The sequence below is a fragment of the Paraphaeosphaeria sporulosa genome, assembly GCF_001642045.1.
Source record: "Paraphaeosphaeria sporulosa strain AP3s5-JAC2a unplaced genomic scaffold CC84scaffold_1, whole genome shotgun sequence".
Lineage (NCBI taxonomy): Eukaryota > Fungi > Ascomycota > Dothideomycetes > Pleosporales > Didymosphaeriaceae > Paraphaeosphaeria > Paraphaeosphaeria sporulosa.
Window position 1 is genome coordinate 4,577,610 of NW_017253360.1, and position 17,668 is coordinate 4,595,277.

The 17,668-nt window shown below is 53.2% G+C and overlaps 6 protein-coding genes across 6 annotated transcripts; all 6 read right to left on the reverse strand.

Moving 5' to 3' along the window:
- Nucleotides 1–225: 225 nt before the first annotated feature.
- On the reverse strand, nt 226–1,867 carry CC84DRAFT_1160116 (NADH-dependent flavin oxidoreductase-like protein). Its single transcript, XM_018177412.1, has 2 exons — nt 1,663–1,867; nt 226–1,567 (listed from the first exon to the last, which is right to left on the reverse strand). The coding sequence occupies exons 1-2, from the start codon at nt 1,742–1,744 to the stop codon at nt 243–245; spliced, it is 1,407 nt and encodes a 468-aa protein (XP_018043227.1). The 5' UTR covers nt 1,745–1,867; the 3' UTR covers nt 226–242.
- Nucleotides 1,860–4,805, reverse strand: CC84DRAFT_1160117 (uncharacterized protein). Its single transcript, XM_018177413.1, has one exon. It carries the CDS (start codon nt 4,647–4,649, stop codon nt 2,097–2,099), a length of 2,553 nt encoding a protein of 850 aa, XP_018043228.1. The 5' UTR covers nt 4,650–4,805; the 3' UTR covers nt 1,860–2,096.
- Nucleotides 4,806–5,641: 836 nt separating this feature from the next.
- Nucleotides 5,642–6,412, reverse strand: CC84DRAFT_1080632 (uncharacterized protein; the record flags this gene model as incomplete). The annotated part of the gene is made up of 2 exons (XM_018173899.1): nt 5,642–6,164; nt 6,279–6,412. The coding sequence occupies 2 exons, from the start codon at nt 6,410–6,412 to the stop codon at nt 5,642–5,644; spliced, it is 657 nt and encodes a 218-aa protein (XP_018043229.1).
- A 1,655-nt stretch (nt 6,413–8,067) lies between these two features.
- Nucleotides 8,068–12,251, reverse strand: CC84DRAFT_1135956 (NADPH-cytochrome P450 reductase-like protein). The gene is made up of 8 exons (XM_018176082.1): nt 11,822–12,251; nt 11,669–11,769; nt 11,354–11,567; nt 10,840–11,177; nt 10,276–10,738; nt 10,137–10,222; nt 8,647–10,060; nt 8,068–8,590 (listed from the first exon to the last, which is right to left on the reverse strand). Exons 1-8 carry the CDS (start codon nt 11,958–11,960, stop codon nt 8,145–8,147), a joined length of 3,201 nt encoding a protein of 1,066 aa, XP_018043230.1. The 5' UTR covers nt 11,961–12,251; the 3' UTR covers nt 8,068–8,144.
- A 316-nt stretch (nt 12,252–12,567) lies between these two features.
- On the reverse strand, nt 12,568–13,799 carry CC84DRAFT_1160119 (uncharacterized protein). The gene is made up of 2 exons (XM_018177414.1): nt 13,440–13,799; nt 12,568–13,389 (listed from the first exon to the last, which is right to left on the reverse strand). The coding sequence occupies exons 1-2, from the start codon at nt 13,579–13,581 to the stop codon at nt 12,734–12,736; spliced, it is 798 nt and encodes a 265-aa protein (XP_018043231.1). The 5' UTR covers nt 13,582–13,799; the 3' UTR covers nt 12,568–12,733.
- A 551-nt stretch (nt 13,800–14,350) lies between these two features.
- On the reverse strand, nt 14,351–15,882 carry CC84DRAFT_162629 (uncharacterized protein). Its single transcript, XM_018185432.1, has 2 exons — nt 15,745–15,882; nt 14,351–15,692 (listed from the first exon to the last, which is right to left on the reverse strand). Exons 1-2 carry the CDS (start codon nt 15,839–15,841, stop codon nt 14,410–14,412), a joined length of 1,380 nt encoding a protein of 459 aa, XP_018043232.1. The 5' UTR covers nt 15,842–15,882; the 3' UTR covers nt 14,351–14,409.
- Between the last annotated feature and the right edge of the window lie 1,786 nt (nt 15,883–17,668).

Genomic DNA, 17,668 nt, shown 5'->3' on the forward strand with positions numbered 1-17,668 from the left:
CATACCGACACGGCATGTGCACCCCGTTCATGCCTAGCCACGAAACGCCTTCACCTGCAATACAGTTTAGTGAGCAAGAACATATTGAGAACAATTACTGGACTGTGGATGAGCATGGTGTCCCTGGTGGTGAACAGCTGTGGAGAACCGCGGACGCCAAAGACAACGCAGAGGACTTCAAGACCGAATGGGTCTGCTTCTCATAGCATTTTGCTAGATCAAACTACTGGTTGGAATGTGTCTTAGAGTTTCGGGAATCTCACACGAAGAAATTGGCTCGGCCACGCGATGTCCACCCCAAGCTTGTGGGCCACTCGCAATACCCACTCCGGCTCGCGCATAAACTGCCTGGCAACCAAAATCACATCAGCTTTGGGGGCCCCTCCGCCCTCGGATTCCGTCATCTGCACTGCAGCTTTCACCTCTCTATCAATATCCGCATCTCCTCCATCCGCACCATTGCCGGCGCGGCTGGCACCGCCCTCTTCGAGGATGTCGCGAGCCTGTTCCGCTTCCGTTATGAGGCCAACCGCGCCGATGAGAAGCTTCTTGCCATCAGCTTTGACAGCAGCGCGAATTCGGTCTGCAATCGCCACCTGGTAATTGTTGTGCATGGGAATCTTTGCTTGAGGGTTGTTGCCTGCACTGCTCACGTCGAGGAGATCCACTCCGAGTTCTGGAAGCAGTTTCGCCAGGCGAATGGAGCTTTCGACGTCCCAGCTACCGTGCTGCTTACCCAGTTCGCTAGTCTCGTGCCACTCTGTGGCGCTTATGCGGAGGAAGAGGGGCATCGTTTCTGGGATGACCTTTCTTATCGCCGTAATGATTTCGATCAACAGGCGCGTCCTGCCCTCAAAGCCGCCCCCGTACTTGTCCGTTCTCCTGTTGGAGATTGGGGACAGGAACTGGTGCACGAGATATCCATGCGCACCGTGGATCTCGATGACATCCACTCCAGCTTTGACAGCTCTTTCTGCCGCACTCGCCCAGTCTTGTACCAGCTGTGAGATGTCCTCCTCGGTCAACCCTCGTGGCGCCCAAAATCCACCTGACGGATCCGTGCTCGGCTTTCCATCCCACGTCCACTCCTCCCCACCCATGGGCCCCACGACGTCTTTAGGCCATCCCCCGACGTCCGCTCCAGCTCTGGCACTGACCTTAGAACCAGGCTTAGAGGAGGTCGTCCAGGGAGCTGCTGTGCTCCCTTTGCGGCCGGCATGTGCGAGCTGGATACCACTCAGGGCACCCTGGCTCTTGATGAAGTCGCTGACCCTTCTCAACGCAGGGATTTGCGCATCAGACCATAGCCCTGGGCAGTTCGGTGATATTCGACCATTGGGCTGAACACCTGTGGCCTCGATGAAGATAAGGGCTGCGCCTTTCAGAGCATAATGCCCCAATGTGGCGATGTGGTAGTCAGTAAGACTTCCCGTCTCTGGCCCAAATGCAGCGGTCGAGTACTGGCACATAGGCGCGACCAAGATGCGGTTCCGTAAAGTGGATCCCCGAATGGATAGAGGCTTGAAGAGTGTTGGCACTGGGCCTGTATTCTTTGCGCTTGGTGTACCTGAAAAACGGAATCCGACGTCAGCTCAGTGATGAATTGTATCGAAAGTTGAGGCTGCCTATCCCACTCTAGCATAATTTTGCGAAGAGACTTACCAGGCGACACGGCATGATCGGGCGTGAAGTACGGAAGGCCCTTCACGCCTGGGTTATTATGATTTTCGCGTGTAAAGGACATGGTGTTGTTGCGTTGAAGGGACCCTGAAATTGAAGCGCGCACAGCCGTTGGATTCGTTGTACAGTGATTGTCTCTCAGGTGCACCAAGGCGATGTACCGAATTGCATACAAAGATCCCACTCAGACATAAAATTGTACTGGCAGTTGCTGCCCTGTTCCACTTTGATTTGTAAGATTATTGCGTTTTCGAGCAGGGCTAAGCCTGACATGGCAGTAGCAATGATGTACCGAGGCTATTCTCACCAGCTAGCTTGCTTTCGTTTACAACTACGTATGATCAACAACGCGAAACACAACACCGACAGCAGGAAATGCGGGTATCTAGAATCAACCAAAATTCCGCCAGTACAGCCTACCAATGTCGCACAACAGCTAACCATCCGCCTTCCCGAATGCCCTGCATCATCGCACTTACCCTCTTTCTCTTAAAGCCCTCCCTCGGGCTGATATCCTCAATGGCATGCTTCCCATCAAAGTACTTCAAAAGTGTGCTCCAGTGCGCCCTTAGGTCTGCATCTGTGAAACTCTTACCAATAGCTTCTAGCCATCTTGCCTCAACGGCGTTAGCTCGTTGCGGACTGAGTATCAATGAGGCTGTGAAGTGCTCTGATACGGGCGGTGGAGAGAGCGGAGGCTGATTGGCGATGTGTGTCGGCGAAGTTGGTGAAAATGGTGGCGGACGCGAAGGCGAGGGTGACTTCAGATGCAGAGGAGATGGCCGATGGGGTGGTTTTGTGGTCGATGGTGGGAGGGGAGAAGAAAGCTGTAACGGGGACGTAGGACGGCCGATTGCGTTATATGGTATGGTTGTGCGCGCAGAGCTAGTGCTTCCAGTGTCGCTGGATGCGCGGGCGGGGCTACCTCTCCAGCCTGGGCCGCTGCTGGTGGCTGCCATACGCGGACTAAGGATCGTACTGGCGTCCATCTCCTCATCCCCCTCTATGTCGCGACGGGTCCTACGAAGAGGTGTTCCTGGCCGTGGTCCTCCCACCACTGTGCCAGTCGACAAAAAGCTTGACCGTTTGTCCGAACGCAGTGAGCCGGCAAGAGATTCGTTGTCCTGTTGGTCTTTCTTCAGGCGCTCTTCACGTTCCATGTCGGCTGCGACTTGAGCTTTGATGTCGGGGCTGACACGCACCCAGGCAAAGGTGCGGAGCTGGGTGACCCAACCGCCGCGCATGAGCCATGCGAGGATGTCCATGTAAGCGTCCCGATGCTCAGCCGTGGGTATCAAGTATCGATACTCTTTGGGCTTTTGCGACAACAAGCTGAGCATTTTGGGTAAGCTAGGGAGAGTAGGGAAGCGTTGTGCATAAGCGACCATCGCAGCTTGTAGGTTGGACAAGTCAGCATTGGGCGAAACGATGTAGGTATCTCGTGGGTGCAAGGGGGTAATCAGTCGAGCGCGACGCCAGTATACCAAGTGGCTGGCTATGTATTCCATATCCTGTGCGAGGATGTTGTGTTTGATTGAGATTTTGAGCAGTGACTTGGTGGGCACAATGGTGCGAATATAGAACGAAAGAGCTGCAGCATTCGCTTTCTCGCCCTGGAGGTCTTTGAGAATGACCTCGGGATCCTGCAGGAGTAACAAGGCGGCATGCTGGGTCATGGGGGCGTCGTGGTCGTCGTCGACCACCACATTTGAGGTCGTGAGCCATAGACCGGGCATCTGCGGCTCCATTGCATTTGGGAGGTACGGTGTCGAGTCTGCCTGCGGGACTTGGAAGGACGTGTTGAAACTGGCGTCAAAGTGGATGTGGGCAATCTTGTCGGATGAAATGGCGTCGAACATGGTCGCGAGGGACTTTGCCAAGGGCGAGGTGCTGACAATGTTTTTCCACGTGGCTGTCAAGGACTCGCCGTTCTCCTTTGCGCGCTGCTTGATGTCGATGATGCGCTTCGACTCCTTCCACACATACTGGAAGCGCGCCTCTTCATACTTGAGCGCCTTTGCGTACTTCTTGGTCACGTTGTCGTACATGTCCTTGACGCGCATCTGATGTTCCAAAGCCGGGGGATTGAGCACAAAGACGACGTTGAACATGGACATGTCGGGCGTGTTGTTGGTGGTGGAGTCGCTCTTGACGTCGGAGCCGAAGTCGGAGGCGGCGGGCGAGGGCACTGCAGAGTCCATGTCGTGGCCATAGCCGGCCTCGAAGCCCGGAGGGAGCACAAAGATGTCCTTCTTCGCTGGCTTCGCGTCGCGGTGGTCGTCGGCACCGGTGGTGAGGTGGGCTAGCACGTCGCCCTCGAGCAGGCCGTCGGGCGAGGGCTTCCGGCGCTTCTTGCGCTTCTTCCAGAGGCCGTCGTCGCGCACAAACATGGGGGCGCCGACGAAGACGACGCTCTCGACGCCGAGCTCGAAGCGGCGCTTGTTGAAGGCCTTGGTCGGGCACAGCATCTTCTCGAGGGCGTCGACCTTGAAGCCCAGCACCGTGTCCCAGTCGCGGTCGCCGCCCGCATGCTTGCCGTCCTTGTCGGGCTGCGCGCGGCGGCCGCTGCCGCCGGCGGGCGGCTGGTCGCCGTCGTCCTCGTCGAAGCTTTCCTGCCTTCCCCAGGCGCCCGCAGCCGGGCGCGCCTTCTCCCTGTCGCGGTGGCTCGCGCTTGCGCCTGTGCGCCCCGATGCGCGCCCCGCGCTGGCCCTGCTGCCCGCCTCGCAGTCGTCGTCGGCGCCGTCGGCCTCGGTGCTGCTGTCCCAGTCGCTGCTCGACGCCGTCGACTCGTCGAGGCTGGCCGTCGTCGTGTCGTTGCCGAACCACGCGGGCGCCTTGGTCGCCAGCAGCGCGGCTGCCGACGGCGAGATGGGTGGGTAGTGGAAGACGAGCCGCGGGCCCAGCGACCGCGACTTGGTCACCAGGAGCACCGCCTGCAGGTGCGAGTTGGGCGGGAGCGGCAGCGCCATCGCTGGTCCTGTGCTTTCCTGTCCTGTCCGTTTCTCTATTATCTTTCTTTCCTGCCCTTGTCCACCTCTTTCCGCGACGGCATGCGCATCCTTGCTCTCTTTGTGTGGCCGTTCCGTGTTCGCCTTTTACTCGGTCTTCGTCACCGTCGCATGCTCCAGCGCGTGTGGGTTGCGAACAGGCGCACGCCTTTAGCAGCACCGCGGGAGCTTGGGCCCCTCCCGGCGGGCCCGGCTCGGCACATAAGCGTGACGTCGTTGGGCGCGCCCTGGAAACCTACCTGTGCCCTAGATCACCCAAGTGCACACTAACACACGATAGTCAAGGTATACTGCAGCTACGGCTGCCGACAAGTCCCAAACTTTGTCCTCTGTTTGTTTCGGCTGTGATCCAAGGGGGATTTTGATCGTCTCTATGTTCCATATGTCCAGAGTCACCCTGCGCGAGAGCCTGCCATCTGGGTTCTGCCTGTTCCATCAACATCGCCATTGACTCCAGCTCAGATGTCGACTGCCGCCTCTTCGTCGGCGATCGATTCCACGCCAGCTTGGTGCTGCTGATAGTCGAACGTATCTGTAACTTCCGCACTCTTTATTCATCTACAGCAAGAGCACTATGCTTCACCAAATCAGACTCAGCCATGCCGTCCAGGTAGTATAGAGTCGCTGGACGCGGCCTCTCGCTGATATTCAAACGACAGTGTATGAGGGGTGGAGGGTGTGGAGTGAACTCTTCCCGGCTCTTCAAGGGGTGTCGCGACCGTCGAAATAACTGCTGCAGCTAGAGCAGCCTTATCCGTTCGACAGCCGCGGCAACGATCTACTGAGTCTGATGCTGCTCTGTTCTTCAAAGGCAAGTCCGAAGACTTTGTAGCCCGTGACAAGCTTCTCTCTTGCTCCGCTGACCCAAATGTGAGCCAGTGAATAACCACTGCATCCCAACTTACTTCGGATCGTCAGCCGCCTGCCAGCATTTGTATATCCAATAGACAGTTTCACTTACCGTCTATGGTGCATAGCGCAAGGCATACCAGCGCCAATTCCCTTCCATGCATGACATAGAATTGGATCATATTCGCGACGGTGGGAATCATAATGAGCAAACTCCCGATGAGACTCTTCCAGAGCAGTGTTCTGATGTTCTTCCGAACCGTAGTGTCATGAAGCTCTTTCGCCACACCGAGCATTTGTGACTTGGGGACCTTAAACACATGATTCATTTTGTTGAGTCCATGCATCTTGACAGCTGGGCGTAGAAGGTAGACGAAGACACCTGTCAAGGCGACATCGACAACGATGTCAACTGACATGAACGGAATCGAAGCCTTCCCAGGTATGCCCATATGGCAGCGTCCAACGTCCGCTTCCATGGTAATTATTGGCGACAGGTACGCATTGATGGCGACAGCTAGGAAGGATACCGACATCAGAACCAAGCATGATAGGTATAGCCAATCGCGACTGCGACGGACGAAGGGCGCGCGAACGACATGGATGCGCTCGACGAGAAACACGTATCTGCAATTGTCAGCATCAGGCAACTCATTCTGGCGGGAGATTCTCATCAAAGCCTTCCGTATATAGGGTGGGCAATATACTCGGGTCCTTGATGCAATACTGCAATGCACTGACATGACAAACTTCGCAACGGTGTACAGAATCAAGCAAATCCATGTGGCACCGAAACACAACCCGTAGTTGTACAATCCTTGGCCTGCCAGCATGACTGCAGAGCAGATAATGAAGGACAAGACAGCAATGTACATAACCAGGACAAGCATTGATGTGAGGTTCCGTTTCATGATGGCATTGCGCTGCAACCGACTGAACCGGGAGCCTGTAAATCATCAGCAACGTAGGTCTTCGGATGCTTCATCGTAGTTACATACCCAGCAGTAGTGATAATACCATGATACAAAAAAGGGACAGTATTGTAAATATGGTTCGATCCCGAGGCGGCTCTCCTGCGTAAACCGTACGATTGTCTGCATGGCGCGGGGAGAGACCCAATGTTGCTTGATTGTCTCTCGATGGGGACAGCGGCATTGGTGCCGCATCAATGGGTACAGCTGGCATTACCTACAACGGGTCCAATCATACCATGAATTGCTCTGCTCCAAAACTGAGTCGTCTGACTAAATGGTCTTTCCGTACGTGTTGATTTAACATACAAATCAAACATGGACGTGAAGAACAGGAATTACCTGAGTACGATCTGAGCCAGACACCGCCATTCCTCACTTTGAGCTATCACGAACTGATAGCTGCAAACTAATTATGTGGAGCTCGCACCAGACCACTAAGAAATACCTATGCTTCACATTAGAGTTTGCGCATGGGCGAAGTGGCTGTTCAAGGCGGGCTAGTGGCGCAGTTGGCGGATGAGCGGAAAAGGGTCCGGCCAGACCAACTTGGTAAGGGTAGGGTCAGTATGCGATGTCATCGAAATAACAAGAAAGAATGGCGAGGTCAATGCGATCTAGATTTGATTTCGACCACGTTTCAGACACAGCAAAGTTTGCACCATCGACTAGGCCGACATTCTATTTCGCTGTCTGCAGCTCACTAGTCGAACACTTCGAATTGTTTGAAGCTGCCCGCATCTTCGTAAGTTTCCCTGTGATACAATCGCAGGGCTAGCACTGCTGAACATCATTGCGTCGTAAACAACTCTAAGCCCGCGATTAATGGAACCCTTCAAACTCTAAACGCGAAGGTTTGAGTATACACGCAGACACATCTCATGTTGAGCTCATAGATTCTGTACCACATTGTGATCCTTTCGGGACTACTACACGTATATTGATTGTAATAGAGAGCGTTCCCAAGCTTATGCATGTTGTTTTTGAGAAATAAAAAAAAGAGCTAATAGATGCTCGTGTATCCACAGACTATCTTACAGAATAATTACAGCTTCCTGCAACGCACTTGCAATACACCAACAATACAATGTAGGTTGCGGGCTAAGGATGCACAATAGCACAACTTGCGTGCTGCAACAACTGTAGCAGGAAGATAGTGAGATGTATGCGACACCGACTAAAAAAGACAATGCTCTCATACTGATTCTTATATGTCAAACGTAGTACACACAAACGACCTTTACTCATACTACCTCGTCGTGATAGGACGCCACCTGAACCTTCAATCTTCTTTTTGGTAGATATGAGACATAGAGCTTGTAAGTCTGAAGCGTCTGCAATCTGCGTTGGTTGTACATGTTAGCAAGGCCACACGGTGGTATGGCAATAAGCCAAGCACCCTCTCTATGCTCTCCAGCTTCAGTTCGTGGGGAATCTGCGACATGGGAGCAAGTGGTGTGAGGATTGCGCTTTGCAAAGACGCTCGAAGGACGAGCACATCCTCTCCAAAGAAGCATTTCGCTTGACGACTTTAGTAAACTCCGCAATCATCATTCAGTCCACCCTAGAGGTCCGCATGAAGGCTGCACGCCTCCTGTGTTCATTACGAAGCTAACAATGTATATTCCACGCCCGCCTAAGCAAAAACGTCAGTAGCGAACCTCTCATTTCTCAGACCCTCAAACCATTCCCTCAACCGTCCTTCATCCACATCTTCGCCCTTCTTCCTCACCCTCTCCTCCCTCGCGATCTTCAGACAAACGTCCTCAACGCCTTTGCCCACTTCACGACTCCCGCAAACAAAAAGTTTTGCCCCAGCGTCAAAAAGCTCAACGACTTCTTTAGAATCGTGGTAAAGGCGGTCCTGGACGTACTTGCAGCCTTCGGAGGAGGAGGGAGCACGAGAAAATGCGTAGCGGAGTGAGACAGCGCCAAGCTTCTCCCAGCGCGAGAGTAGGTCTGGGTAGAGAAGATCATTGCTGGGGTCGCGGCAGCCATAGAACAGCACAGCGGGCGCAAGGGTACGTCCGGCGGCAATTTGTGCGGCGCGCTCTTGAATAAATCCCCTGAAAGGAGCCAAGCCTAGACACAGATATATTAGCACATGCTTCACCACACTGTATCGCAGCTGAACGTACCAGTTCCTGCGGCAATCATAATGACTGGCACATTCTTTCCATCCTTTGGCAGATGGAATGCTTGGTGCGAGCTCCTCACTGCGACATGGAGTTTGTCGCCCACAGCTAAGCTGGAGAGGTAGTTGGTGGCGACACCTACGAAACGGCCTTGGCCAGAGTATGCAGGCTGGTCAACAACCGCATACGTAAGGGTGACGTTATTGGGATTCCAAAGTGGACTCGATGAGATGGAATATTGACGCACACGCATGGGAGGCAGCATTTTCAGGAAAGGGCCAAGTGGCAAAGATACTGACGGGAATCGTTCCAGAAGATCAAGTACGGATACGCGCTTCTCGGTTATCTCGGCGGTGAAGTCGTCCGTGGCAAGACGTACAAGTTCGCTTTTTGCGGCTTCGTCAGAAGCGACTTCAACCAGGGCGGTGATGTCGCGTTTCGTTGCCGGCTGTGCAAGCTCCACATAGGCGCCGAGGACGTCAATTGCTGAGATGGGAACATCGACTGGGAGCGTGGTAGGACTTGAAGAGGTGATGGTCAGCATACTGTCCCAAGGCAAGCCGAAGTATCTCATGGCGCGAGCGATATTCTCTTTCGGGTTCAGCGGAAGTATCGCAAGATAATCTCCTGCAGAATAGCTCGTTCCAGAGGGCAGGCTGATCTCGATGTGACGCTTCCCTGGTGTACCAGGTGCACTGAGCACTTCTACGGCTTCAACCCGTGCTTCTCGGACATCTTGTCGAAGCATTGATGATCGTGGGGTAGACACCTCAATCTCAAAGTTGGCCTCGAATGGAGTGAACTCGGAAGAGTCTGAGGCGCCGTAGCGTTCTTTTACGGCCGGCCAGAAGACCTTCTCTTCCCAAGCCTCGAACTCGGTGAAGATATCACCCTTTGAAGCGTCGGCGGTCCCAATATCAGCGATTCTCGTTCCACCGCGCTCTTCGATGGCTTTGTCCAAAGCTTTCGGGATTTTGTGGAATGTGCTCGCCCAGTCCCGATGACCACACCCAAATACAGAGTATTGTACATCGGTCAGCTCGGAACCTGTTAAATTGTTGAGCCAGGCAACAAAGTGAGCGGCATTATCTGCGGGTTGCCCTTCATAAGACGCCGTGATGATAGCGATTGGCCTGTCCTTTGGTAAGTTCTCTTTCACGGCGTCCAGCGTGTCAACTACCGCGCTGAATCCGTGATTTGGAGCATCACTAGCAAGTCGGTTTGCCAGTGCTTCACACGTCCCAGTGTTTGAGCCATAGTACACGGCCATTGGCTTGCCCTGAGCCGCCTTCTTCTTTGAGCCCTGAGCTTTCTTCTCACCTGCATGCTCGCTGATTGACGTCGACGCAAGTGCACGCTCCAACGTAGTGGGGCTCATGTGGTTACGCAAGTGCGCTCGCATGTAGAAGCCCTTCGGCTGCATTGTTAATGTTGTCAGCATGGAAAAAAGTCCATCAGATGAGTATGTGTCGTTACACAGGCAGAAAACTTACCTTGATGGTCAGAGTCTGCTTTATCTCAAGTTGGTACGAAGGGTCTTCCATAGTGAAGTTGAAGTTTTGTAGCAGTATCGCCAGCACTAATAGTTGGGTGTGAGTAAAGCGCATGATGTTGATACTGAGGGCAGCCAACCTAGCAGAGCCTCTTGCCATGCGAATGGCCTTCCTATGCATGCTCTCATCCCGTTCCCAAAAGGCTTCCAACAATTAGGAAACTTGTTGTTGCGGCGCTCGAACTCTTCATCTAGCATGCGCTCAGGACGGAACTCCTCGGCATCTTCTCCATAAACGATGGGATCGCGGTGGACTTTTGGCAATACTGCAACAATTGGAACGCCCTTCTTACACTCGTACTTGCCACCCAATGTCGTGTCTTCCTTGGCTTGGAGACCGATAGCAGGGGCCGTAGGTTGCAAACGGATCGATTCGCGGAGGACAGCGTTCAGATACGGCAATTTGGTGAGGTGATCGACCGTGATAGGATTCTTCCCAATGACCTCGTCAACCTCTTTTTGCGCTTTCTCATAAGATTTTGGGCTCTTCAGCAAGTAGTAAAAGGTGAACGATAGAAGACCAGATGTGGTTTCATGACCTGCCTATGCTCGCGTAAACAAAGTCAGCTGGGTCTCGAAAGTAAGTCCATGTACAAAGCGTCCATGTGCATTATATGGCGACATTTAGCCGGGGAGTATCTCACTATAAGGAATGTAATCATGTTATCGATGATGCTTTCTTCGTTCATCTTTTCGCCAGTTTTTGGATCCACACCATTCAGCATGCCGTTCAGTAGATCCTTCTTTTGGGTCGGATTCTGTTTCCGCTTGTCTATGACCTCCTGGCTTACTTTGCGAAGCAACTGAACATTTTCCCAGTACTGCGCGGTCTCAGAGCGGTAGAACATCTGAGTTATGGGATCACGGCGAGCGCGATCTCCGCTGACCTTCAGGAAATCAGCCATAGCTTGGATGAAGGGGTGCATATGCTCTGAATAGTAGGAGTTGAAGCGGTAATCCATAGCGCACAATGCGATCGTGTCTGCCAGACCCCGAGGTATCAAGTCAGTGTACATCTTGCCAGAGTTAGGGTAGTACTTTGCTCATGTCTTCTCCGAGCGAAGAAAAGCCTCTTTCCTTATGTCTTAAGCATGTTGATAAGAGGCCTATCTTTCACTTTGCTACCGAACATATCCGTTTCGTGCTTGGGAGAATTACCCAATGTGAGACGCGTGAAATCATCCGTTACTTGTATCAATTGCTCGGGTCCTTGGCGCGCCCATTTCATGACGAGTTGGCTTGCTATATCGTGCATCTCATCGAACATGTTCCGAATCGCTAAGGGACCAAGCGCTGGGAGGAGGACTCGGTGGGCAATTCCCCAGTTTTTCTCTTCAGGTCCTTTAGCTGTGAACAGCCCATCATGAGTTCCCTATATTCGCGGGTAAATAGTCAGCCCAGTCACGTCGGCCGGGCCAGATACGAAGTGTCTATGCCTTAGACATAGTGACTTCGTACTGGGGAGTCTCGTACATTTCGGACCTCGTTGAGGCTGGCAGCTATGATCTTTGAAAACCGGGTTTCATCGGAGATTTCATTCATTAAAGCCTGGGACGCAATTACGATTCTTTCACCTATACTACAATTAGACGATCGATATATATGAAAGGGAGGAATCTAGCTCACCCGCGAGATGGAACTTCCAGATTTCACCATATGTGTCGGAGAGGCGGATAAAGCTCTGCATGGGATTTTCGGCGTCGATATCTCCAAGGTTGCCTATGATGGGCAACCCGGGCGGCCCCGGCAATGGCTCGTACTCCATTGTATGAATACGCTGTCACCAAGGATGTGTAGTTCAAAAGAAGAAATATGCTCGTTGCCCGTTGCTCTTTGTTCGTTGCAATGAATTCGTTGCGATGTGCTTGTCAAGGTGTGTTGCTCAGAAAGGTGGCCGGGCAGTCAGTATCTTTATGGTGCGATGCGTCGGAGCCCTATGCACAATGACCCCAAGTCTCTCCTATTCGCGAAACTAAGCACGAGCAATGTACGGTGGAGTGGATTGAGCCGCTTCGCCGACTCCGAGCTGGTCGGCCTTGTTGAAACGATGATGATGCGTGGCGTGCTGCCTCGGTGTAAGTTGCAATCGGTGATTGGCTTAGTGCCCTAACTTAGCTCAGCCTCGGCGCAGAGCCGCATCATAGGCGACTGTGAAAAACGGTCGCATAACTCGGCCGAGCGCGTCGCAAAGTGTTCTTGTTCGAGCAAGAGAGGCAGCGCCAAGAGATGCTCTTCTCGAGGAACCTCGGTTCATGCGATAGGATGTGAACATGTGGGAAAAGTATCGACTACTTGTGCGGTATCCGCATTTCAAGTAGAAAAGAACACGCGACTCGGAGCGACCGACACGACTCACCATGACGAAACACTGTGAACAGTATAGATATGGCATTATTCTCGTGTATTTATCGCTTTACGTTCCGGACGTCCAGTTGGCAGTTCAAGGCCTTCACACTCCTGTGGTATCTTCCGCAGAGTAATACCCACCGCACACCCATTATTATATTATACACATGTACAGGCGCGTCTCGCAGGTTTCTATATCCTGGCAAGAGCTCCAAACAGTATACCAAACCCGACGAAGGATGCCGAAAAGCCCAAAGGCGCTGATCCGCCCTGCACAGAGAGATCGAAGGGGCTCCCGTTGCCGATGCTGGTTGCTTTTGCTGTGGCAGAGGAAGCTGGCGATTCCTGCGGTTGCGACGGCGCCGGCACCGGCACCGCGGCGGTCGACCCTGCGGCCTCAGCATTCGAGGTCGCAGCAGGACTGGCGGTCGGCTTGCTGTCAAGCGTCGAAGTTATCATCTCGCCCGTAGTCATGGTGCTGGGGCCCATGACAATCGGAATGAGTACTTGCAACGTGCTCCCACTCTCATCGGTCGTTGTCACCGTTATAGTGCTTGTAATGGTGCTCTCCAGCCCACTGCCCGCGTCTTTCGAGGTTTTGGGAGCTTGGGTGGAGTGTTCGTCCTTGCGCGTTGTGGTTGGAGTCGCCGATGTGGACGTGGCAGTTGCGCACGAGTACGCGCTGCTCATGATCTCGTCGGGGATCTCGTTTCGAGTGGCTTTGCAGTACATCTGCAGAGGTGCAAGGAAGCTTAGAGCGACATTCAATCCATCTGCGTTGCAGGACCGCACCGCGCATTCGACTGCACTGGTCAGGTAATCGCCATCCTGGCTAGACTCGCATATGCCTAAGATAGCATCAGTACGTGTGTGACAAGAACGATCGAAGCGGACTGACAGCTCTTGGAGTCGCATCCACTGTTGTCCAGACAGTCCTCCCAACAGCTTGGCAGCCCATGGACCCAGTCCCACCCGCCTCGCCCGTGCGCGACAGCTCCAACAACGAAATTAACCACCAGTACGGTTGCTGAGAACCACATGGCGCTGGCAGAGGCCGGGAAATGAATAAAATTACTGGAAAGAACGGCGACAACGTGCAGAGTAGGTACAAGGCACGGCTGCTGCCTCGCGCTGCTAGTATTTCGCGAGCTTGCGCTGAGCCCCTTCACGGTACCACGGCATCACCGCTTGCCACTCACATAGTTGATCTACGCGAACACCGGCGATCCCTCTGCGGCCAATCAAGAAGTGTGTCTCGTTTTGGAGACATGGAATGAGCATGTGCGCTGGTCCTGTCGTATTTCAGGCTGCGCTGGCGTTTCAGATTAAGCGGACCAGGCACAACATAGGTCAGTCCTTCGTGATTATGGACCTATATTTGACTTGCTCACGCTTTAGCTGGGCGACGACTTGCGCTTCAACAAGAAATAACGCGACTCGACTCGTTGGTGCCCTTTGCCGTTGTTCTGTATGACTATACCCAGTAAGAAGGTGAACACATCAAGCCTTGTGGGCCTCGGGAAACACGAACTCACGTGCTGTCCTGGCCAAAAGCAAGACACCAATCGGCCCTGTTCACCACACTTCATATGCCTCTATTGTGCAGCGATGGGCAGACCTAGGGTACTATTTTGCCCAGTTGGACAATAGATCCTCAACGAGTGTAACACTGTCTTCACCGTGGTTGTGTATGTACCTACATCAAGCTGTGCTGATCCTCAGTTTTTGGTACCATGAAGGTGGAGTGTAACACATATGTATACAATGATGCGCCATGCCCATGCTCTGTCGTGCTATGCTACAAACATACTTATACAAACACATCAACCTAAATGTACAACGCGGTTCACTCTTCGCGTCATTCCCACTTAGTTCGATTCATCTTCCAGTCCCTCCCATGGCTGTTTCTCTCTCTTCGGCCACAGCCCGGTAAACCACGAAGCTCCTTCTTTTCCGACGGGTATGTTGTTCGCCCTGTCTTCTTCGTCTGCACTTAGCTGAAACTTTCTCATTCGCTCTCCGATTCTCGGATCAATGACCATATCATCCAACCAAACCCTCTCTCCTTCGCCCTCTTTTCTTTCCTTCGCCGTCTTGTGCCACTCAGGCTCTTCATGTGTAAGCAAGCGCTGTTGTTCCCATTGCGCGCCTTGGTATTCGTCGCTGCTGGCTAGCTCGGAAGCAGTGGTGTCATATGGTCTGTAGGAAGCAAGCACGGCGGAAACGACTTCGCGCCCGGCATCGTCTGCAACCTTCCGTCGGTTGAGAAAACGATACATGCGTATTGGAAAGTTGAAGAAACCGAGCAGGTGTGGAAGTGCGATAGTCGCACTAGGCCCAAGGGCTTGCGGGCAGGTTGGAGGAAGCTGTGCCTGTGAATATTCGGCAGTTGTGATGAACGGCGGAGGCTGCTTCTTCTTCTTCGGCTTTGTCTCTTCCTTAGGCGGTTCGGCTTCAGAGGGTGCTGGTGTTTCGTGGACAGTGATAGGGGACGCATCGTCGGCTGGAGCCATTGGTGTAGGCTGTTCCTGGACTTTTTCAGATGTGATAGCTGGCGGAGCTTCAGGCGCAGGCGGTGCGGGTTCGTATAGGTCCACAGAAGCGGGGGGATCTAGTGGCCCGAGCCATCCCTCATGCATCCCTCTAATGTACTCTTTCCAGGTATGTCTCCCAATCACTATGTCACCCGCTGGCCCATTCCACTCTGGAACACCGGCCCTCAGCCTCAAATCCTCCACGATGTCCTTTGTGTCAAGCTCAGGCTCATCCTTGATGGTCTCCCCTCTCTTCCACCTCAGCCTGCGTATCCTCTCCGCCAGCCCTGCTCTGACATCGCCCTCTCTTCTTCCCTCTACCGCATCCCAGTCCAGTGCCGCCGCGACCAGTATTGGCTTCACGTACTCATTGAAGTGGTCGCGCGCAGCTACTAGTCCATCAGCCGGCGGAGCCGAGAGATATATGGTAAGCTTGCGCGGCATCTGGCGCTCGTTCACCGATTCTTTCGCGATGTGTTCGACCATCTTCGTCCATTTCTGCTGTATGCGCTTCTTCTCACGACGGTCGTAAACAACAGCGGCCGTCCACGAGCCAGTGATGGAGAGGAAAATCATCCAATTCCGCGAGGGAAGCTTCCAGCGGAAGTTGGGCAAACCTGTACTCATTAGCAAGGGGAGGCAGATGTGAATAGCAAGACGGAGGCGCACCCATCATCCTCCACACAGGGTTCGGAGGCTTTGGCGGCTTCGCGGCATTCTGCGATGGATTGGGGGCTTGCGACGCTTTCGCGTCGGATTCAGCCATACTGTTTGTATGCGCAGTGATGAACACAAACCTGACTTGGTCGGCGGCAACAAAAAGTTAGACGCGGAGACGGAACCACATCGGCCCGATGCCGCATTCACCGTCTCCCAATGGTGTCCACTAGCGCTCGCTGTGCTAACCTTGAAACGATTCGCCGAACCCCACCCAACAAAAAGATTTCTCGCTTAGTCTAATTCGAGAAATCAGCAAAAAAGAAAGCTTCACAGCTGCTGGCGGTACTGGGAATCGAACTGTTACTACAGTCAGTACTTGTTTGATGCGTTGATAAGATCCTCTCAAGGAGAGGGCCAACCTACCCCAGGCTGGCGCGGAATTATCATGTGTTTCCACAACGCGACGTCATACCACTAGACCATACCACCGTGGTATTCGTTGGTGAGTCGCAATCACCTGATTGATGAGGAGCAGGCTATTGGGAACAAATATATACCCTATTAAAACTGGGCATCTAAAGCAGGGCCCCTCCACGCCATATTTTATGAGGCTACTTGCGGATATAATCGGTGCGAACTTGATTGGCATGTGGAACGCCAGGCTCCACTTGGCCGCTCCACTCGGCTATCAGAACTTTCGGGTTGTATACCTCGCAAGCAGCAACAACGAAGCTACGAACTCTCGCAATGAACAAGACGCGTCGGCTATCCTCAAGATGAAATATGAAGATAAGTGCGTTCTGACTCATGAGGGTGACATGGGTTGACTTTCTCCCATCGATTACATCAAGTTTTCTGACCCTCCTGCTGTCCTGAGCTGATGAAACTCTGACTCGTCCTCTATAGAATGTGCTTTGTTCTATAAGCGCTACCTGATTGAAAGTTTCCATGAATACTGGAGCCTCGGCGCAAATTGACCGCGGCATGGCTCTTGGGTTCCCTGTCCATCCCCAGTTCTCCTCTTCCCGTATTCATCAACAGGATATGCTATAATCTGGGAAGCTGGACGCATGTTCGATACAATACACGACATGATACTATTGCGCTTTCAAAAGGCACACAACCGGGGAGGTGGAGTGATGCCCTCTTCATAGCTTAGATTGGAGGACACCAGGGCTGCTGGGGTCGATAGGTCCGTCACTCAGGCCATCTAATACTGCCGCGTCTTCCTCTTCCTCCTCAATGTCGGAAGTGACGATAAAATGTGCAGGTGTGGTGGGCGCAGCTGCCACGGTCGAAACATCCCTGGCTTTCTTTGGGCGACCTCTACCTCGACCGGTCTTAGGGCTGGACTGAGCCTGTGCTGTGCTCGTGTCTTTTTTCGGGCGGCCACTTTTGGCAGGCGTAGCTAGAGTCGTGTCCTTTTTTGGTGGCCGTTTCCACGTCCGACAGCCTTGGAACTTTTAGCTGTTGTATTATCTTTCTTCAATCGACCTGGACCTCGGCCAGGTATTCCAGGTGCCGTTGTAGTTGCGCTTGAAATAGGGACTTTCTTGGGACAACCTCTTGCACCTCCAATGGCCTTCGAGCTCGCAGCTGTCGTCACATCCTTCTTCGGGCGTCCTCTACCCCGGCCAGGCGTTCTTGGAGTCAGCGAAGTTGGCTCAGAAGCGGCGATTTTCCTCGGTCTGCCTCTACCAATGGTAGGTTTAGTAGAAGGTTCTTGAGAAGTAGCCTTGCTATCAGAAAGAGGTGGTTGCGAGTTGGTGGACGCGTCTTTAAACAGTGACGCGCTTGCTGCACGCGTCTTGGTCTCAACTCCCAGCCACACGTCACGAATACACGTGAATGTTGCCGAGCAGCTGCGAGCATGAATATAGAATTTTAGGAAACTAGAGGTAGTTTCGAAGCTTACAAAAGCAGTTAAGGCAGC